The 22,676-nt window shown below is 46.5% G+C and overlaps 1 protein-coding gene across 2 annotated transcripts in view; it reads right to left on the bottom strand.

The window, feature by feature from the left end:
* Nucleotides 1-22,676, bottom strand: part of EPHB1 (EPH receptor B1) — a 311,307-nt gene that overhangs the window by 2,569 nt on the left and 286,062 nt on the right. For both annotated transcript variants that reach the window (XM_065410514.1, XM_065410515.1), the window contains exons 10-14: nt 16,674-16,796; nt 14,869-15,116; nt 12,412-12,627; nt 3,191-3,340; nt 422-615 (exon numbers count right to left, since the gene is read on the bottom strand). In XM_065410514.1, the coding sequence (XP_065266586.1) occupies nt 422-615; nt 3,191-3,340; nt 12,412-12,627; nt 14,869-15,116; nt 16,674-16,796 (931 nt within the window). The remainder of the gene's footprint in view (nt 1-421; nt 616-3,190; nt 3,341-12,411; nt 12,628-14,868; nt 15,117-16,673; nt 16,797-22,676) is intronic.

Below are 22,676 nucleotides of genomic sequence, written 5' to 3'. Positions count from 1 at the left end.
AGGTTCAGGGTGTGGGCTCCGGCCCGGTGCCGCTTACCTGGAGCGGCTCCGGGGTGGCAGCAGTGCGCACCGGGGCCAGGGCAGGCGGTTCCTTGGTCCTGGCCAATGGGAGCTTCGGGGGAGGTACCCACAGGCAAGAGCAGCGTGCAGAGCCCTCTGCGCCCCCTCCCCCAGGGGCCGCAGGGATTGGTGCCAGGCACTTCCCGGAATGGAGTGGCGCCCACGGTACCACGGGGGTGGCAATCCCACGGGCTGGATCCAAAACCCTGAGGGGCCGGATCTGGCCCACGGGCCGTAGTTTTCCCACCCCTGCCCTACGTCCATGGCTTGGAACATTAAGCGATGAGTTTGCAAAACCTAACCATTGACTCTCCCAGAACTTCCCACTGCACATACAGTATCAGGGCACTTTGAGACTCACACAGCGGTGATGGTAGCCACAGTTTTGAGGCTTGCCGGGTTGCGGATCATTTTATCTAGGGTGTTGACTATCTCGGTGAAGCGAGGGCGGGTGTTGCGGTCTTTCTGCCAGCAGTCTAGCATGAGCTGGTGCAGGGCAGCTGGGCAGTCCATAGGAGGGGGAAGACGGTAATCTTGCTCAATTGCATTGATTACCTGCAGGGAGAAGGAGCATGAAACCAGCAGGTAAATAGAGGAACAAATCTCAGAACAGTCATCAAAGTTCAAAAATCAAACCCAACCCGTACCTCCATCAAAGCAACATGCACCCTGGAAAAAATCAATCTTTCCACTGGCCAAAAGATTCACACTAAAGGCAAGAGTTCCCAAATTCAGTGGGTCAGATTCACTGCTGGCGTAAATGGCTGTATCTCCACTGACTTCAGTGATGCGTCAGAGGCTTTACAAGAGTGATGATCTGACCCAATACCAGAGCAAAGAGCTATGTGTTCTAAAAGCAAGATTTTCAGGGAAAGATGGCCTCTGCAGTACATTGGTGCACCTGTGACAGTAATGAACACAGCTGCCTGCACTAGCACAAATACAGGCATCTAAGCACTGAAGGGAACCTAGGAGAGTAATCACTTCGCCACCACTGCCCTCTCCTCTCTCCGAGGCAGAATCCTTGCCACAAGCTACAGTGTTCTCCCCATTAATGATGTGGATGTGGGAAAGCGGTGTGATCGCAGGCAAAAGGAGCCAAGGCGGTGTTGCTGGCTCGGATGGAACCAAGGCACTCAGAGGTTAATTTGAGCTCTGATGAGTCAAGGGTATTGTAGTCCCTCTCTGTGGAGAGCTGCCACTCTCATTATCTCTGCCGATCAAACTGGAGTACAGTAGTTGAACTACCAAGTCTCTCTCCCTGGGTTACAAACCCTCTGAACATTTTCAAAGGCCTTCCGGCTTCCTGAAGTCCAATTATCAGCCTACTGGTTTTTCTTCCCAATTTCCTATCTTAAAACCTTTCATTCATCAGCCTTTTTCATCTTGAAAACCATCCACTGCTGCACAGGTTGAGAGGCTGGGGCTGGAGTAGCTGTGAGCTAACACCTCATAGCGAGAGCTTCTGCACTACTCTCTGCAGTGACTTCTGGAGAGGGACTGCTGCCAAATCTAAAGCGATATTTGTGGTGTGTGCATCCAGGTGAGCCCCCCATATACTCAGGACTAAGGGCCTGTCATGGCCTTGTGTCACCAAAAGACCCAGAGAGGGATGGAACCAGGTCTTTCTCTTTCCAAATATATACGAGGGAATGAAAAATGAGCCCCTCACCCCTGTTCTCTGGCTGCCATACAGTGGGAGGGAGAAGAGTCTCTTATTCCCCATCGTCTGGTGCCCTCAAATGGAAAGGGCTGGGAGGGGTGGGGTGAGTAGACTAGTATCAAGCTGGGGGGCTCAGCACCAGCAAGCCAAGTACGTGGATGTGCCAAATGTGCCTCGGCTCCAAATCCACATGGTCAGAAATCCAAACACTGAGGCCTGTGTCCGGTCCTGCTCCCAGGCAGGTAGTGCTCCTACACACAGGGAAGGCTAAATTGGGGAGGATTGGTAGGGGAGGGTTTGGGCAGCTGAGGCAGTGGTACTGCCAGTGAAAATGTGGCCACTCATCCCTCTCCACCTCCTCAACCACTCGCCTCCTCTGCCTGTCTCTTAACCCCATCCTCTTGCCCCATTCTTTTCCTCTTACCTCTCCTTCTGTTCCCTCTCTCTTTCACTCACCCTATTCTGTCTCCCTACTTCCCCATCACCCTATTCTGCCTCCCCACACCTCCATCTCCTTCTCCTCCTTCACCCCTGAGCCATGGCCCCACCACTTTTTACAGCTGTAAGGATGAACAATGGAGAGAAGGGTCTTGGGGGGAAGAGGCTGTGCAAGAGCGAGGGTTCAGGGAGAAGAGGGGATGTGTTGGTGGGGCCTCGGGAGGAAGGGACGGCCCAGGGGTGGGGCCAAAGTTTGGGCGCTGGTGCCCACCCCCCACTGTTAGAAAGCTTCTGCTGCCCTTGCTCCATTCCCATAACCCATATTTTCTCCTCATCATCCCCTTTCTCAAGCTTAACGTACACTGTGTTGCAAAGAGACAGATACTGTTAAAACTCACTATGGTGAGGAACGGACTGGGGCAGGCTGGTTGCTGGCTAGCAGCCATGATAAATGTGTTTGAGTCACCTGTCCCAGCCCTGACCTCCTTATTTGCAATAATGAAATCCCATTGCAGGGCACTGACAGAGCTTGGAGGCACCTCCGAGCTTCCCCTCTGCCCATTCTTTCTCTCTTCACACAGCCTCCTGTACCCCCTGCTTTCCTTCTCACACAACCCGTCGGGTTGGGGCACTGAGGCTGAAGAGGGGCAGCAGGCCAGTGCTGGGAGGAACAGCCTGTTCTCTTCACGCCCCTAGTGTCTCTCCGGAATTTCAGTGGAAGCAGAAGTCTTCGATATCACAATGAGTTACTGCTGACCAGCTCAAATTCCAAAGGAGTTTAGACACACACACACACACACACCCAGCTGTGTGAACCCACCCAGGAGACCCTGGAAACCAAGAGACTCCTGGTTTTCCATGATATACGGCTATCTTATTCCCATGGTGACTTCTGTCAGCATTCCTACATCGTTCTTTCCAGTGATTCCTGCTGGGAGAGGCTGGGCGGGGTGGGGAGTAGAATAGCAGCACTTGGTTCTTCCCCTTGGAGACTGATCCACACACAGAGATAGTGCCCAGAACACTCACATCTTGGTTGGACATGTCCCAATACGGCCTCTCTCCAAAGGACATCACTTCCCACATGACAATGCCGTAACTCCAGACATCACTGGCGGAGGTGAACTTGCGGTAGGCGATGGCCTCGGGGGCTGTCCACCTCACCGGGATCTTCCCACCCTGGAGAAGAAGGACAAGCAGTTCAATTGTATGCCCTGGACTGTTTATCACCCCTTGGGACAAAAGTACTTAGGAATTACCCAGACCTGCCGCCAGCCTTCTCCCTCAGTTTGCTAAGCAACTGTTCACACCTCTAAGTGCTGCACAATAATTAAATGTACAGAGCAGAAGAGGAATCAAAATACCTACAACACAAACAAGCTGTCCAACCAGGTGTACTGAGAATTAAAAATTCTGCATCCAAAATAGATCAACACAAATCATAACCCCATGTCACTGCCATTGACCCTTCCCCCCGCCCCTAAGTCAAAAGCCCGAGACAACAGATGAGCTTTGTAGCATGTCCACACAGCTAACATATCCAGCCTCTGTGGACCTAAGCAGGGAAAACATTCCAGAGTAGAGGGGCTTTTCACTTGCCAACAGCTCCTTCTCATCTAGAGCAAGGAAACCACAGCTTGAGAGCCTTCACTTGCTGTGGCTCTGAAAGTAGGGCAACAGGGAGAGAGGCAGTCTCTGAAATAACCCTGTCCCAAACCACTGAGGACATTATAGGTCAAACCCAACACTCCTAACTGGGAGCCATGGCAAGCCTTGAAGCACTGCTGTAATGCATTCACCGCACGACATCCTGCACTGTAAGGATGCCACACCATTGAGCACCAACCTCAGCTTCCAAATGGACCCAAAATGGAGCCCTATTACATTACATTACCTTGAATCAGGAGCTGAAGGGCACTGCACATAGCATCTTACCTACTATCTAGTAGAGCTAGTGTTGGGGTGGGAGACAACCTGGACCTAAGTTTAGATGATAAAAGCACAGATACAGCACCTCCCCCTTTCCCTAATGCTGATGAATATACCCAGCTGAAGAGACATTCAACAGCAATGGTCCAAAAGCAACACCCAGCCAGGACTCAGCTACACAAAGCTGGGACCTCTTCCTTCATTAAATAATGGCTAGCTACCTATCTTCCATTCAGCAACATAAAACAGATTGCCGTTTACTAATACCCTAAGTTTCACTACAAGGCAAAGCCTTGCACAATGCCCGATGCTCAAATTTATCTTATCATTCCTGCCTTGCCTACCCTGATCACGACAACATTAATCTACATGCCTGAACTCCAGCAACCAATTCCACCTCCTGGATCGGTCTATAGCCCCCAGTAGATGGCAACACTACTCCACTCCCTTGACCTTTCTGTCATTTTAAGGTGGTCCTCAAAAGGATGAAGATGCTGCAGTGGGGTGCCCAAATAAGGATCTGCAGGGCAAGCTGGCAAAAGGTTGTTTGAAAGAAAATCTAATGCCCACCCAAAATACAATATCAAATCCCCCAACTACTATTACAACTATTCTTCAGAAACACCCCCTTGCTACTGCTGCTACTGAGGACAAGTCAATGCGCATAAAAGGGAGGGAGAGGGAAAGGGAGAGGAGAGAAGGTACTGGTCAGTATTTATGGAGGAAACTATAAAAAAAACAAAAAAACAATTGACATCAAGGGCATGTAGATGAAAAGACATGTAAAGACCTGAAGAAGAGCTTTGTGTAGCTTGAAAGCTTGTCTCTCTCACCAATAGAAGTTGATCCAATAAAAGATATTATCTCACCCACTTTTGTCCCTCTAATAAAACTATTTGTTAAATAGAAATGTAGGTGAATAAGGATGAAATAAGCCACTTATTTAGTAACATGCCAAAAGGATTCCTCTAATTTGTCCCTACATTTTCCTTTTCCTTTAGCTGTATGAGTTACTTCTCTACTCTTTTATTATGGTTTTATAATCCAGGGGGTCTAGTCTCACAATAACATTATCTTGAATTTATATAGTATCTTTTTCATCCCCAAAGAGACCCGTATGTGCTGTATGATACAGCTAACCAGATGAGATATCCTTTATAAACAAGCATCACATCATCCACCCCTGAAATGCACTCGCCTCACGAATAAACTGTCCCATAGCACGTAATAATGTTGCATGTATCTTCGAAGGACAGGAGGGGAAGAATTAGATCCAGTGCAGTAGAAAGAATTTGAGATCCAATGCAATGCGTGAGCTGGCATTTGGCTAGGATGGCAGGGTTATCACCCCAGTGATTACAAACAACACCAGGAGATCGATCAGGACTTCCATTTTCTATCTCATCTAGAAGATGTCAATTTCAGCAGCATGCTGCCCTCATGCTACGGTGCTAGGCATTACTTTAGAAAAGACTCAGGACCCCATTCGTCTCTCAGTGAAGTTGATTGAGTTATGTTGGTGTAAGTGAGATCAGAACCAAGCAATCAGCGTCAAGGACACATCTCAGGAGTTACTAATGGCACTCCCTTCCAAGCTGCTCGTGAGAGGTCTCCCACACAAGTGCTGAGCCAGCCTGACCCTGTAACTTAGCTCATGGCACCTGAGAGGATCTTAACGCAGGGTGGTCTGGCTGCAGGCCTTGTAGCTGAGATTCCAAACCATGTGTGTAGGACCCTACTAAATTCACGGTCCATTTTGGTAAATTTCACTGTCATAGGATTTAAAAAATCTGAAAGTTCATGGTATTGTAACCGTGGAGGTCCTGACCCAAAAGGGAGTCCGGGGGGTGGGGGGGTGTCACGGTATTGCCACTCTTACTTCTGCGTCACTGCTGGTTTCTCTGGATTAGAACTGGCGTAGGTGAGTTTCTAACTTTTGGATAAACTGTTATTGTCACATATGTAGGGTCCTACCAAATTCACGTGAAAAACGTGGCACGGACTGTAAAATCTGGTCTCCCCTGTGAAATCTGGCTATTTTAGGGGGTTGTGGTATTGCCACACTTACTTCTGCGCTGCCTTCAGAGCTGGGTGGTCAGATAGCAGCGGCTGCTGGCTGCTCTAAAGGCAGCGCCGCTGCCAGCAGCAACACAGAAGTGAGGGTGGCATGGTATGGCATTGGAACCATTGCTTCTGTGCCACCAGAGGAGGTTGGTCTTACCTGACCCCGGCAGTGGCCCATGCAGGAGAAGAGGAAGGCCTGTCCCTCTGCAGCCTGGCCGGGACTAGTAGCTGGAGCCCAGTGCATGGTAGGAGCCCCTGGCCGGGGTGCCCCCAACCTTGCCCCTCCACAGAGCTTGGGTGCAAAGAGGCCTTGGGCTGCCTGTGAGAGGGTGGCTGCAGTGCTCTCCCCAACCACAGTGCCCTGGGCAGTCACCCACATCACCCACTTGTAAGGCCAGCCCATCCTCCCCGCCTCCCCGCCCAAAAGTGACAACACCCCCATGTCCTGCCACCCTCACTTCTGTACTGCTGCTGGTAGTGGCAGTGCCTTCAGAGCTGGGTGCACAGCCAGCAGCCACTGCTATCTGGCCACCCAGCTCTGAAGGCAGCGCAGAAGTAAGTGTGGCAATACCACAACCCCCTAAAATAGCCAGATTTCATGGGGGAGACCAGATTTCACAGGCCGTGCTGAGTTTTTCACATGAATTTGGTAGGACCCTACATATGTGACAACAACAGTTTATCCAAAAGATAGAAACTCACCTACGCCAGTCCGAATCCAGAGAAACTGCAGTAAAATTAATTGAATTACTCCATGTTTGCACTTGTACAACTGAAGTCAAACCCTGGCCCTCCTCCATTCACAAGCAACAGGTAGGAATGAAGCACCTGCCATACTTATTCCCTTTCCACTACAGTGAGGCTAAAGCCATGAAGGGGATGTGCCCTATGCCAGCTTTAGGGTGGGGAAATTTATGTTAATCAAGTGCTATCATATATGGCAAATGCACCTAAATGATGGGAGCACAGATCGCTCTGGCCTTTAGCATTGCTGGCGTTTTGTTGACTGACTCCTTCAATGAAAGGGTTAAACTCATCCGGCGAACCTGCACTAGGAATACTACGTTAGATGCTTCCATGAATGCTAATGAATGTGCGCGCGGGTGTTTAAAAGGACTCTGCATTTCCCACAGAGAATCTGTAGGTGCTCTGGTCTCCCGAAGCCAGAAAGCAGACGTCAAAGGCTGGCAGCAACAGCTGCCTCCTTGCTCCTCCTTGCATGTAAAGTAGAAACCTCAGCCTTCAGAGTTCTACCCTGAGTGACACTTCTACACCCTGGGCTGCTTTGCATCACGAAGCACGTACGCGTCCCTGTCTTCAGGCCCCTTCCCTGGGGACGGTGGCAGGGAAGGGGTGAGGGATGAGAGCAGATGCCCTTGGTGCAGAGATGACAGCTTGCCATGAATAGCACTTGCACCAGCTGAGGATTAGCAGGTATTTTCATCACTTGGTTTTAAATTAAAAACATGATGTAGGGGTGATGCCGGTTTCATTTAGTTGACGTTCATTCCACATATTGAAGGGAAGGGAATCATTCCTGCTGCTGGGATGGTCAACAGGGATCTAGTCCCAATCAGCAGCCGCAGATACAGGAAATTACTTGTGACATCAGCATCATTTCCCCGGCAAAGCACTTTGGTGTCACAACCAGGACATTACGAGTCAAACTCTTTGCTGGTGTAAATCCACACAGCTCCCTTGTGTTCAGTGGGGCTGTGGCAATTTATGCCAGCCAAGAATTTGGCCCTCCAACTTCATCCGGGGTATTGTAAAAGAACAGAAGGATTCTCAAAGAAATAAAAGATCCTGGTTTTGTATAAATGATCATTAGCCATAAAGAACAAAGGAAAGAAAGCCACAGGGATGTGGGACCTGACGCTCCGCTACCTTCCATCGTGTGTCATCATTTACCCCAGTGCAAAGTGGGCATAAAGGGCTATCAAATCTGGATGGTAGCACTGTACTCCCACTTTGTGCAGGCATAATAAACGCATCAATCGCAAGGCACTGAAGACTCAGACCCACACTTCTTCATGTTCAACTACCCCACAGACTGCTCCGGGTCATTCTAGCGACATTTCCAAATTCAGACACCTGTGGACTAAGAAGCAAGAGAAATTTCAGTCCAAAGGGTAATTTTTTTTCCAGAAAGTTATTGACCCCTGAGAGAAGGCTCCCATAATGGAAGTGAATCCTACTTCAATTAGAGCATCATTACTGCAACTACTAGAGGGGTAGCCGTGTTAGTCTGGATCTGTAAAAAGTAACAAAGAGTCCTGTGGCACGTTATAGACTAACAGACGTATTGGAGCATAAGCTTTCGTGGGTGAATACCCACTTCGTCAGACGGCAACTGTGATTTATAGAGAACACATTTCCCCTATATATGGGATTTACCATATAGACCTTCAGGTCTCTATGCAAAAGGTACAGAATGCTGTAGACCAGGGTCTCTTTCCCCTTCAATGTACATCTGAATAACTCCCATTAAATGTAATGAGTCTATTACACTCAACCACTAAGGGGAAGCTACACCCAAATCCTATGAGCCCTAGTCCCTGAAAATCATTTTAACTACTGCAATAAAATGATCAGAAGAGGTCAAAGCTGCTCCAGGGAAGGATCCCTCCTTTTTCCTGCTGCTGATTTGAACCCATGAGGTTGTGTTAAAAATCCCTAGGAAAGGTCCAAAACCATCCTGTTTAGAATAGCTCATTTTCATGGGGAAGGAGGTTTAGAACCCTGATTCTTATCAACACATGAAAACAGAATCTCTATTTCTTTTTTCATCTGCCTTTGGTTATTTCCCACCAGACAACACAGTGCAAGATCCTCATTTAAAGTGTCCCAGCTCCATGGAGAATCTGCCCCATAATTCTGCTTGTGACATCATTTCTTGTTACCTTGGCAAGGAGTATGATGTCACATTCAGAGGGTTACGACTTCAGTGGGGAATAAGCAGCAGGAGCATATGAACTGTTGGAGAACAACAATCACATTTCCATGTAAATTACTCCAGTAATAGTTAAAATAATGGGGGAGGAAGGGAAAATGCAGAATATGTCTGGTATTTACTCTGGGCTGAATCATTTCAGAAATTGTTTAGCACGAATGTTTTCCATAGTCTTCCATGAAGTGTCAGGTGCTCTTTAAAGACGGATGGCAAAAATACTAGTTAAATAACTACAAACTGAGAAAGTGACTGCCAGCTTGTTTTTCCTGCCTTTTCCCCAGAGCCTCAAACCTGCTGTGGGAGGCAGTGATGTAATTGCAGACAGAGCATCATTTCCCGGCTGCTGGGAAGGCCTAGTATGGCATAAATTAAATAGAAACACAGATGAGAGAATCCATTTTATCTCGAAAGGTGGGAAAGGCCACTTCAAGCCTTTCCCCAGCAACTAGTGTCGGGCATGTTATCTCAAATGACATTGTTTGACTTAATATGCCACAATCTGTGCTCCTTATTAGGCAGCATTGCCACTTAAGTCAAAAGCAGCAGGATCAGACTCTGGCCCAGACCCAAAGCCTGTGTGAATTGGCTTCGTTCCGTTGACATCAATGGGCCACATCCCCAGCTACCTCGGGTTCCTACATTTGGTGATTCTCCTTATTTATTTACTTCTATTTGATCACATCCAAAAGGTGCTCATCTCACAAGCGCATTCTGCCACAAATTACATTACACACTATAATTCAGATTCCATGCAATGGGCCAACCCTCCGGCCCAGTATAACAACAATCCCTCTACCCAGTAGGCATTTCCTCATAGCTCATAAAGACTTGATCTGTGCCCTATGCAACGGGGGTGTGTGTGTGTTCTCTGCAGCATGGCCAGAAAGTTAACAAATCTGGGCTCTGATGCACCCAGGGGAGATGTGGATTTCAGAGCCAAGAGGCCTTCACAGAGATCACCACATCCTCAGCTCCCTCCTGATTGAATCGAGGGAGCTCCGCTGATCATAACTGCAGCCACGTGAGAAAGGTGGGCTCTCTGAGAGCCACCCCCCAAACCAGTTCGGGCTTCAAAGGTCAAAACCATCCCTCTGAATTCCACCTGCAGCTCCCTAACCACAAGGAGGTTCCATTCATAGGCTAGTTCCATGCTGGAGCCGGGGAACAACCCGGCAAATTGAACAGTCTGAACAGAGGACTTGACAAGAAGACAAAGGAGAAATTGTTCGGTTTAGAGTGCGTTGTCACAGGTCAAGCCTGCACACGTATTTTGTTACTGATTTGAAATCTTCAGTGGTTTGGACCAAACCCGTAAGTTCACTGCTCAGGCAAACTCCTACTGAAGTTGCTTTAATTCTTTACTTTAAAAAATCTTTACATTTTACATCATACAAAAACAATGAGGAGTCCGGTGACACCTTAAAGACTAACAGATTTATTTGGGCATAAGCTTTCGTGGGTAAAAAACCCACTTCTTCAGATGCATGGAGTGAAAATTACAAATTACTCCCTTCTCCTCATGTGTCAGTATATTTATGCCTGCATCTGTAATTTTCACTCCATGCATCTGAAGAAGTGGATTTTTTACCCATGAAAGCTTATGTCCAAATAAATCTGCCAGTCTCTAAGGTGCCACCGGACTCCTCATTGTTTTTGTGGATACAGACTAACACGGCTACCCCTCTGATATTTTAAATTGTACTTATTGAGCAACATAGACGTGACCTGCTTTGTTGCTGATCTACAATCCTCAACCCCTTTATTACTGCTGCCAATAAAAACTGTGTTCTCCTTATTTTCACTCTCCAAGGCATGCGCGGATCATATTATTACTACTATGGTTTATAAAGGGTTAATAAATGATTAATCAATTCTTACGATTGTGGTACAGTCCAACAGGTTGCTCGTAACCACGTTTTATAACCAGCTGTAACACCAACTGATGAGGCACTTATAACCATCTATAATATACATGACTCATGTCTGTAGTATATTATGACATCTATCAATCATTTATTAACCTTTTATAGGGTATTTATAAACTGAATCTTAGCATAATGGGTGGTTTATTTATTTCATTCACTCCAAATATGACAATCACCCAAGTATCTTCTTATTCCCTCCCACCCCATTTTTGACAGAATCCGATAGTATCCAGAGGCCAAGTTCCTGATGGCAGAATGATTCCAAAAGAATGCTCTAGAGGGGACCAGGGTTCTGTTATCTTCTCTACTGCAGGCACCAAGGGGAGAGTGCTAGGCTACCGCAGGTGAACAAGGAGACAATGAGGGAGTGGGGGAGAACTGGGATTACCTATGAATGAGTTAATTAAGCAAGAGAACTGTGACTGGGGAATAGTGGAGCTTGGATTAGATTTGTCTTTTTAATTAATGCCCGGAACAATTTCCAGCAGAGAAAGATAGCTTAGGATTAGAGTGGTACTGTAGCTGTACTTAAAACACCTCCTATATGCAATCAGTCTTCCTTCTGCACCTCTTCCCAGATCCCCACTGTTCACCCCCTTCCCCACTCATTTAATGGAAGAGAGAGAAATTCTCATTTGAAAACTAGCCAAGAGCACAGAAAAACTTAAGAGAGGGAGGGGACAAGAGAGAAAAAACAATGAGAGGGAACAGGAAAGGGAAGGGGAGAAAAAGAGAAAGAAAGGATGATGAAGAAAGGAGCGACAGAGAGAGAAGGCAGGGAGAGGTACAAAGAGAAAGAAAACAATTGTTGTCCTTTCAAAGCACGAGAGAAACAAATCACAGGATGCTTTAACGTCATTTGAAAGGAAAGTGGCAAGAAAGGGCCAGACTGACAAGTGTATTTGGGTGCCTAAAGATGATGATGGGCACCAAACTCACCTACGCACTTTGGAAAATGCCACCGAGTTCCTATCTGCATCTTTAGGCACCTAAATATCTTTGCAAATGCAGCCCAAAGAAGCTATTGCCGATGGATACTGGAATCTACAATCCCATCATTCCATCCGACTGAGCTCTGATGTTGTTCTGCAATGGGCCTACAGCCCTAAACTCCACAGCAGGGTTGTGGCTGGGATTTATAAAGGCCAGGGCAAGAAATAGAAGAAGAGCCCCCAAGGATCTCCCACCCGCCCACCCCTATTTACTCCCCCCTTTTGGTGGGACCTGGGCACCTCACTGCCCTTTGTAACCCTCCCCACAGGGTCCAGCTGTAATGAACTGCCCCCTGAAGTGGGAAAGGCCCCAGGAAGCAATGCAATTTTGTGGAAGCAAAGTGAGATCGGGAAAGGGGAGCATGCAGCAGGGCAGAAGGTACATACCAAAGAGCTGGTATAGGTTGGGTCAGAGGTATCATCTTGCAGGTAGCGTGAGAGGCCAAAGTCAGACACTTTGCACACCAAGTTACTATTGACCAGGATGTTTCTGGCGGCAAGGTCCCGGTGCACGTAGTTCATCTCCGCAAGGTACTTCATTCCCGCAGCAATTCCCCTGAGCATCCCCACCAGCTGGATGACTGTGAACTGCCCGTCGTTTTGCTGCGGTCATAAAGAGCAGGTGCCATAATTAGAATGATCCAGCTATTCCTGGGGTAATAGATAACTCCATTATCCAAACAAACCTGTGACTCTGGGCCAGTCAGTTCTCCTATGTAGTGAGACTGTAAGCTGCTTGGGGCAGGGACTATCACTAGGTGCATGTACAGCACCTAGCGCAATGGGACCTGAGCATGGCTGAGGCCTCCAGACATTACTGTAATATGAACAACAACCACCGAGCTCCCACTTAGCACATTTTCAGCCTGAGAGTCCAGTTTCTGTTGTGTTTGGTGTCAGGATGGTCAGGTGGTTGTTGCTGTTTGGTTAACTAATTTTTTTTAACTAATTTAGGGAAAAGTCATCTCTAAAAATCTGTGTCTAGCTCCATTGTCTCTTAAAATTTAAAATCTCTTCTGGGCATCTTTTTATTTTTCAGGCCATTTGTTTTCTCTCTTTTCAATTCTTGCCTCTCCCTACCCCCACCAAAAAAGTGTTAGATTCTGGGCAACCCACATTATGGAACAAGCGAAAGCAGATCAGGCTTCCCTAGGCTTTCCCACGGACACAGGGCTAGGGGGGGAGGGAAAGACCATTCGAATTCAGGACTCTCCATAGAGAACATAAAAATAAAAAAATAAAAAAAAAATTTTAAAAAAAAGGTCAACATTCCCAGGAGACAGACATCAGAGTCTATCATGTGGAAAATGTGGCCATCTTATTAGAGGGCACCTCCTCCCTCTCCCTTTTTGGGGCCTCTATGAGTATGATGCCAACAGCAGGGAGCAATCTGTCAGTTCTGGAAAGCACAGGGACTGCAATTGTTTCTGGCACCTGCATGGGGGTGCAAGGCTCCTCACAACAGTCTCTCCTCCCCAACTCTTTGTGCATGCACCCAAGGGTCAGTCTGACTCTAGGGCCCTCAAGTATTTCGCTACTTTGGGCTGGCCCCCATGGAGGGACACTGATGACCTACTTTGCTATCTTTCCAAGCAGCTGATGCACCAATTAGCGATGCTATTTTTACATCAAGACTGAAATTAGACATATAAATTACCTGCTTCTGAGCGTTGGAAAGAAGGTGGCATTAACAGGATTTGGATGCTCAGTTCCCATTAATCATTCCTCCAACTCCCTTTGAAAATCTCAGCCTAAGTGTTTACCCCCCCTTCTCCTCTCCTTCCCTCTTCATCCATCTTTCTTTCCTGTCTCTCCCTCCCTGGCTTCTTTTCCCTCCCTCTCTCCTGCACCCTCCTTCCCCTACCTCCCAACCTCTTGAGAGGTGTGCACCAGAACGCTGGGTCAGATTGCCTTTGAGCTGCCTCCAGACCCCTAGGACACACCATCTAAGATGCCAGTACAAAGAACAACGGATGGTTTCCCTGCCGCGTGAGGATTAATACTGTTGCTGCAGCAGCTGCTTCCTCCAGATGATCTCAGATCCCGTAATGAGATGAACACTGTCCACGAAAGAGCAGTGTTTGGAGTCACACAGTGGACCTCTTGTCACTGATGCTCCATGATGCTACAAGCTGATGATAAAAATACTCAAAGCTGGCTTCAAATATGAAGTGAGAAAATAAAAGGGCACTTCTTTAATTCTGGTCATGCCTCCCCCTCCCTTCCCTCCAGTTCTAGACCACTTCAAATAGCTGCCCATGCTTCAGTGATTCAGAAGTTCTCAGTTTTGATCTAGCATTCCCAGTCCTTGCAAGGCCTCTTCTGCTTCCTATACTTGCCTCCCTTCACCTCACCTAGCTAGCATGATGATCAGGTCCCCAGGCAGTAGCAAAGAACTTTTATTTGGGGTGGTTCCTGGTGGGAGTGGAATCCCCAGCCCTCAGAACGTGTTAATGCAGTTATGGTTTATCTTTTCACTCAAAAACTGGCCTTTCCCCTCATGGATTTCTTCATTTCCCCTTTTGTAGTAGTGGGCACAGCAACCCTTTCCTCTTACTGAGGTCTCTGGGGGAGATTTTCATCAGTGCCCAAGAGATTTAGGAGCACAAGCCTCACTGAAAGACAACAGGATTTGTGCTCTGAAATCCCTTTGGCTCGTTTGAGAATCTCGCCCTCTCTCAATATTGTTTCTTAGGTCAGTTATTAGGGTTCCATGAGCCCAGCTGCTAGAGGTTTGACCTCAACGGATCTTCTACAACACAGCATGACTCAATTCCAACGAACGTGACTCCATTCCAGTGCTATAATAGAAGAGCAGCCAATGAGGCCATCATGCTTCCTTACCCTCAGAAAGGAGTCCAGAGCTCCATTCTCCATAAACTCTGTGATGATCATGACTGGCCGGCTTTTGGTCACCACTCCTTCCAGCCGAATGATATTTGGGTGGTCAAACTGTCCCATGATGCTGGCCTCACTCAGGAAATCCCTACGCTGCTTCTCAGAGTAGCCAGCCTTTAATGTCTTAATGGCCACATAGATTTCCCTCTTGCTGGGCAGTTTCAGACGTCCTTTATACACTTCTCCAAACTCCCCTGCAATTGCAAGAATATCAGTTGCAACCACCTCCTCCTTTTCCTCCTTCTCCACCACAACAAACCGTGGTAAAGAACAGCAGTATCACATAGCTGCCAAGGCTCCAATCTGATTGGCTGAAATATGTGCACACTTAAATAGTGTCTTCTTAATACTATTTGTCGTCCCCCTCTTAAAGGGGCAGTGTCAAAAGCATCCATTCCTCTGCTACTAAGAATATTCCTGAGCCTACAAACTGCTCTACCTGGATACAACCCTGCACGCCCATACAACTCTTCCAATGTTAATGGAGCTTTTTGCAGATGCCATGGATCAGAGCCTAAGATACCAGTAAAACAAAAGAATTTTCCTAAATCTAAAATGTTATAATTGACACTGTCCTTTTTGCATTTCACTCCTCTTGGAATGTGAAAGTAAGTGGGTCAGTTTCACTTTTGTTTAGAGTCAAGTTTAACTTCCTGTTTTACGTGGACATTAGTGGGACAATGCTGTTTTTCATAGGGGTCTCAGCTCTACAGGGGAAAGTTTGCATCCAAAATAACGGGGTTTATTTGAAATAGATCAATATCTATGTTATCATTAGGGTTGGTGGAAAAGTCTTCGTCAACATTATTTTTTTTCAGAAAATTGGATTTTCACATTTTTTGTTTCCTTGGAAAGTGTCTGCTGTCTTTGACAATTTCTGATTTTGCATCAGAAATAAAAAAAAACCAACTTAAAACAGAAACTTTTCAGCTGTTGAAAACTGAAGCCTTTTCAGTTTGGGTTTCTTTGAATGACGAGCCAAAATTTCCCATGCAAAAATCTCCAGTTTACCAAACAGCTCAAGTTATGATGTTCTATAACCTCTTGACCCCGTCCTGCCTTTTCTTTTTAACAATATATAAATTTTAGGCCTCAAACTAATTGACAGTATCCCTTAAAGTTCTCCAATCCCCAGATGTAAAACTACCTAGCTTGAATTTATTATAGAGCAAATAATGGGCAGCCTAAATTATAGATCTCTTGTGCAGAAGCTAATGATACCTACAGATCACTAGAATGGTTCATGTTTAAGTCAGATTTGCAGCTGCTTTGCATTGACAGAGCAGCATAAAGCAGTGAGATTAATCTGACCCCAAATTTGAAACAATCAATTGGTTCTTTGAATCTTCCTCACAACTTCTCACTTTCTCTATTATTATTCTACTGACATAATACAGTAATTTAACAATAATACTACAAATGCTTCAGGTGATAGAGAGAGAGAGAGAGAGAGAGATGTCCAACTTTCTCTTGTTATTTCCTGAAAGTTAAACTAAGAGGTCAAAGAAGCACCAAGATCAATGAATTAATAAGTTAACCAAACCCTCCCAAACCTCAGAAGAGTATTCAGAACTCAGGCTGTAGGCAGAAGTGTGAATCTTTTTTTATTTTAGCTGAATGAGTTAGCTGGTCCGTTCTGAGTTATGAGTGGATATAAAATGAAAGGGAGGAAGAGAAAGGAAGATGCGGGAGTTGTGGAGAGGGTGGGAGGGCGGGTGGGGAAAGACACCCAATGGTGAAACGAGACACACCTGCTCCAATGACTTCTTCAATCTTCACGAAGGAGACGTCAATCTCCTTGGCAAACTCGCGGACAGCCTCGTTGGGGTCCTCATAAGTGAAGGGGTCAATGTAGATCTTCATCCCTGGAGAGCCTTATCATGAGAGAGAGGAGGGACAGCAACAGGGAGAAAAAAACAGTTGGTATTTAGGGAAAGGGCTTTGGGAGCATCTTGCGTCTCTCTGATACCTTCTCACTTCTCTGCAAGTCAATTACAATGCTATTTCTCTTAGCTCTTCTACTCCACTCTCTCTCTCGCTCATTCTCCGTCCTTCCAGCCCCAGTCCCACTCATCTGCTCTTATTGTTCTGTCCTCCACTTCTCCTCCATTATCTTCCCTCTTGCTCCTCTCCTGGTAGGTGGAACGTATTACTTATAAGTTGACAGATTGAGACCAGTCCACACAGAGCACACGGGAACCAGCAGCGTGGCCATTATTTATTTATTGAAGTCATATCAAATGCAGTAGCAGCAGAGCCAATGTAGAATTGCAGGTTGAGATCAATATTTATCAATCTGACACTTTTTGGAGGGGAAGCCGCCGCTGAGGTCATACCAGGCAGCTGTGACATAGCACACTGAGAGTGATGGAGGAAGAGATTAGAAAAAGGAGAAAAATAGCAAGGTGGGAAATGAAGGATTAAAGGAAGAAAGGTTAGAAAGGGAAAAAAAACAAAATTTCTTTTAAACTTTCAGAGGAAAAAATAAAAATACTAAAAAGAAAGAAAATTTACAAGGATAAAATCATAAAGAGAAATACATAAAGAAATATAAAATACAGTATGGACATATAAAGAGACAAACAGATATGCACAAGGAAAATATTACAGTGTTTTTCACTCTCGCTATGTGTGTTAGACCACTTTCCTTTACCCTGGGTCTGTCTGATCTATTTAGATTGTAAACTCTTCAGGGCAGAGAGAGTTTGCTGCTCTGTGTCTGTACAGACCCTAGCACAATAGGCCCCATTCTTGGCTGGTTCCTAGTGTGATAAGCATGATATTAATAATAATAGTATCATCCTAACAGGAAAAATACATTCCTATAGTGAAGGAGATAGACTAGGCCCTGATCTTCTAAGAAAGGAATACTCCTTTTGCCAACTCCAAGAGCTCAACAATCATGAGTCAGGCCTCAAAAAGTCATAAGATTGGCTTAAAAATCACAGGATTTTTAAAAAGTGGAGCTCTTGTTATTTGCATTTTAGTTTTGAAGCGTTAGGTTGCACTTGGGTGACGGTTTCAAGTTTTTCTTCACAACTACAAAGGCTAGAAATTTCCTTTGTTTTTAAGGGAAGCGGAGATTCTCACCAAGTAGCACAGCTTCAGGATCTGGGGGCTGTAAGATGAACATCAAATACCGGGAGACTTGCGCTAAAATCAGGAGAGTTGGTAACACTGCCAGCACCGTGTTTTTCTGAATGCTGCAGCTATCATTCTAGGAGGTAAAGTCATGCCAAGAGGGTTTTCATTTGGTCCAGACAACCTAAAGCCACAGCTTCTTGAGTTAAACCCATAGCTATAAGTGTTTTTCCCCAAGTGCTCTCCTGCTTATATAGCACATTCAGCTCCCAGCAATGAAGTTACAAAACTACAATTAGCTGGTTTTATGGTAAGGAAAGTAGCAATTTTATAATGCTTCCTGCATAATTTGAGAAATATTTATTTACCCAAAAAGGTCTTTGAAAGTTTTGTTGCTGCTACTAAATTGACAGAGTGTAGCAATTATAATCAAAAACCCGAATGGCCTGATAAAAGATGAGTTACGAGCCTCCATAACCAATAGTCAGGCACTATTTTTGTCTACTAAAAAGCATTCCAAGGAGATGTTCCTCAAGTCAGGGCTGCCCAGGCTCAGCCAGACGACTGTGGAATTTCTGTGGCACTATAGACAGATGTGGAATCTGCCTTCGGGCGTCAAATCGGACTCAGATCTTGTTACTGTACTCGTTAAAAATAAAAAAAAATCCTCATGCCCAGGGATGCAAACGCCGTTAATGGTGGCTGCTCAAGTGGCATTTCCTCTCATCTGGTGCACATTAGGCAGTGGAAAAAATGAATCCAGCAAATGCTATTAAAATATCATAATAAAACGGTGCTTTTCAGAATTAAACCCTCCACAGCTGGATAAGGGAAGCAGGTAGCACCACCTGCAACACGGGTAATAGACATTATTTGCAGCTACTCTCCTCTAATTACACACACTCGTGTGGGGCATGTTATGGTTAAACCTACATGGTATGCCCCACACCAGTAACAACACCATTCTGGAATTCTTCTTGCCCCGAGCTCCTGGGGCAGGAGGGCACCAACTAGGGAAATACCATACAATTACAGAGAGATTGTGGCCCAGTGGACAGGACCTCAGGAGAGATGGGTTCTTTTCCTGGATCTGCCACTGACCTGCTTTGTGCCCTTCAGCAAGTCACTTCCCCAGTCTGTGGTTCTCTTCTCCCTCCCATCTTTGTCGGTTGTGTCTATTTAGACTGTAAGCTCACTGGGGTAGAGACTGTCTCCTATGATGTGTCTGCACAGTGCCTAACGCAACTCAGCCTTGATTCCAGTTGAGGCCTCTACCTATGGAAATATCACTAGGAACATAGAGAGGTGAAAGTTCACTGACCCATACTCTGGTGGCATATTTTCTTGAGTTTTCTCTCCCTCATTCTTTTTCTCTCCTTCCACCTCCTTTAATTCACTCCATGCCCATCTTCTCCTTTCCATTCTCCTCTCTGTTCCGTTTCCAGTCCATTCTGTTTTCTCTCTGCCTCTCATTCTTTGAAATTATCACACTTTTCTCCCCAGCTCTACAGTTTCTCTTCCCAGGCCCTGTTAGCAGCAGGAGTGGATGTCTTTAATTGGCAAAGAGCTTTGCGCATGCCGGAGTTGGTAATCCCGGCTAGCTAGCGCTGGAATAACTGAGTGCTTATAACTGTCTCCCAGGAATGACGACACATCCACTGGAAAAAACAATACTGTCCCCTTTCATTCCAACCAGCAGCAGCCAGGTCTCCTTTCATTTCCTTTCTTCTTTATTGTCACTCCCCAGCCCTGTTCTCCTGCCGAGCCCCTTCAATTTGTTATCTCTCAGCCTGCTTTCCTTCCACCTCCTCCCTCTCCTACTTTTCATTTGTTCTTCCCATCTAAGTCTCTTCCCAGTTTGCTTCCTCACATCCCTCCTTTGAGCGTATCTTTTGCCTTTCATCCAGACTCCTGACTTGTGCTACCAAAGAGGTCACTGATTTTGGCCGCCCATCGATTTGGCACCTAACTCCCTTTGGCTCCTTTCAAAATCCCAGCCTCAGAACACTAGTGACCAACAATCCCTTCCTCTACCTCGGTCTCCCCAGTCATAAGCATGCCTTGCTAGGGGCCTGCCCCCAAACATCTGGCCAGCAGGGAGAGAGGGGAGCTTTGCCCAACCCGTTCTGCAAGGCTCCTAGTCCCGGGCCCTTAAAGGAACAATGGTCTAGGATGGCCCTATACCTTCCCTTTCCCCCGACACCATGTTCCTCTCTCCCATGGACTTCTTCAATTGCTTTCCTGGACACATGGAATGGGGTAATCATCTCATCCGGCCTTAGCCCTCGATTATCACCCTACTGTGCACAGTGTCAGCTCAAGAATTTTGGGGAGAAACAGTACTGTGATTCTTGAGCCACACCACACCTTGAGTGAATCCTTACACAGGGTGTCTGTATCAGGGCTGCAGGTCACCCTGTGCCCCCCACTGTGGAAGAGAAGCCTCACTACCGCTCCTGTTGCCCTGAGCCATTCGCTCGCACCGCTCTGCCTTTCCAAGACTCTCTTCTCAAAGAAAAGCGTAACACACTCATGGGGTTTTTGCTTAATGAAATCTGAGATTCTCCTCTACAGGGATAAGTCCCTTGAGTCGCCTCCTGCTCCACAGTGGGATGGGGGAGGGAAGGAGTAGCTGCCCCGATCCCCACGCTGCCCTGCGCTCAGGGGAATCAGGACTGACCCAGCCAAGTTGGAAACATTGCTAAGCTAGTCACTGCGGGGGGCTGGTATAAGGAGAGGTGGTTTGGTTTTCCAGTCTGGGCACAGACTTTGCCAACGAGAGAGTCCTGATGATTCCAATTGTCCCTTTGGACCTTACAATCTATCAAGTGAGCAGAGAACCCATGTCAGTGAGGATTTCCAGATGATCATGTCTGGGGTGAGCAGAGAGGGAAAAGTCTCTCCGCCCCACTCCATTGGTCTGACCTGTTTTCCTTCGAAGGTTTACACTACAGGTCAAACCACTATTTTGATATTTATTTTAATTGCTTAGTTAATTGTTCCCATTATTATTAGTTATTATTATTATTATTATTTGTATCTTTAGGAGCCCCACTCAAGGATCAGGGTCCCATGGAAGCTTTTCTAAAGCTGACATCTGAACAATTCGCCTGTTGTCATGTTCTTGTCATGTGACAGACTGTACATTGGGAATCTGAATGAGCCCATTGCGTCTTTACGATGCCAGTGAGCCATTCTGAATTAGCAGTGAAATCCAACTATCTCAGCGAAAGAGTTTATCAGATGTTGCCTGTTAATTATGGAGTGATTGTGAAAAAACAGTTGATGGAAGAATGAGCTCATGATTCTGGTGTCTGAGATTCAAAAAGGATGTCAGATGAGCTCCTTGCTCCTAGCAGGGCCAGTTTGGGCAGAAGCGCCACATTCCCAAGGCTGATGATGAAAACTGCAATGAAGCCATCTGTACATCTCCCACTTCATAAATCCCTTTACGGCTCAGTCTCATACACTTTAACGGCCCCATAAATTTTTTTACAAGAGCAGCTGATGCTCCTGCCAGGATTACAAAGGGATTTACAGGATCATAACCAAGACTGAGTTAGTGATCAAAAAATCTTGTCTCCCTTGCTCTTTCACCCCAGAGGGGATGCGGGGCCTCAGTGCAGATTGGGAGAAGGAGCAGCAGCCTGTGGATCCACTGCCACCAGGTTGTTTGCCAGGATGGGAGGGGCACCGAGGAGGGCAAGGCTGCCGGAGGCCTAACTCTGTGTGGAGCAGCACAGCCTGCTCCAGTATCAAAGGCTTCTCTGAAGCTGAATATCAGGGATACCTATCACAACACGCCCATGTGCCCCTCTGCCACAACCCCACCTCTCAGGAAACCCTCACTTATTCCTTGGCCTCTTCTCACTTGGACTATTGCAACCCCCTCTTCAGCCACCCTCTCACCCAGGCAAAGAACTGAGACCACACCCCCTCCACGCTGTATTCCCATTTATTACAGGGTCCACTTCATAACAGCCACATGGCCTTTAAACCATCACTTGCCCCAGCCTAGCAAATGCACCTTTTCTCTGTCGATTCCTCTCCCCAATCCCCCCACTCTGTAGGCACTAGGGCCCAGTTCCACAAAGGCATGTAGGCTCCTCACTTCCATTGCTCTCAATGGACCTTTGTGGCTCTGTGCTGAACTTCCCCTCTCCCCTTTCACAAAGTCTTGCTGCTGCTGGTGGTGGTGTGCCAGCCTTCTCCTCTGCAGCGTCTGACGTGTGCAATAACTATCCTCCAGCGCATTCACTCTTCCTCTGTATTTATTATTACCAATGAGACAGACACTATTCTGATGTATATAGCGCTATAGCTGTGCATGGAGGTAACAGGACAAGACCATGCATCTTGGCGTCTACAGTTTCAAGGTCTGATCCTGCTTTGAAATAAATGAATCCCCCCATTGACATTAATGGGAGCAGGACTGGCCCTACATTAGACAACAAATGCTGACAAGGGACCAGGACAGGCTGTGGTAGGGAAGGCTGGTGGAGAAACATCACCTCTCACAATCAGGGGGAAGTGCTGTTCCTTGGGAAGCTTGGTAGGAGGCTGGCGGGAAACAAGAATTCCATTGTCTGAAAAATGTTGAGGTTTTGGAATTTGTTTTAGGTCTCACACAAAGTGAAAACCAAAACGCTTTGGAATTTTTCAAAAAAAAAAAA

This window comes from Emys orbicularis, chromosome 9 (genome assembly GCF_028017835.1).
Source record: "Emys orbicularis isolate rEmyOrb1 chromosome 9, rEmyOrb1.hap1, whole genome shotgun sequence".
In the NCBI taxonomy this organism is placed as follows: Eukaryota; Metazoa; Chordata; order Testudines; family Emydidae; genus Emys; species Emys orbicularis.
Note: the sequence above shows the minus strand (reverse complement) of the source record. Positions and strands in the feature narration are given on the sequence as shown.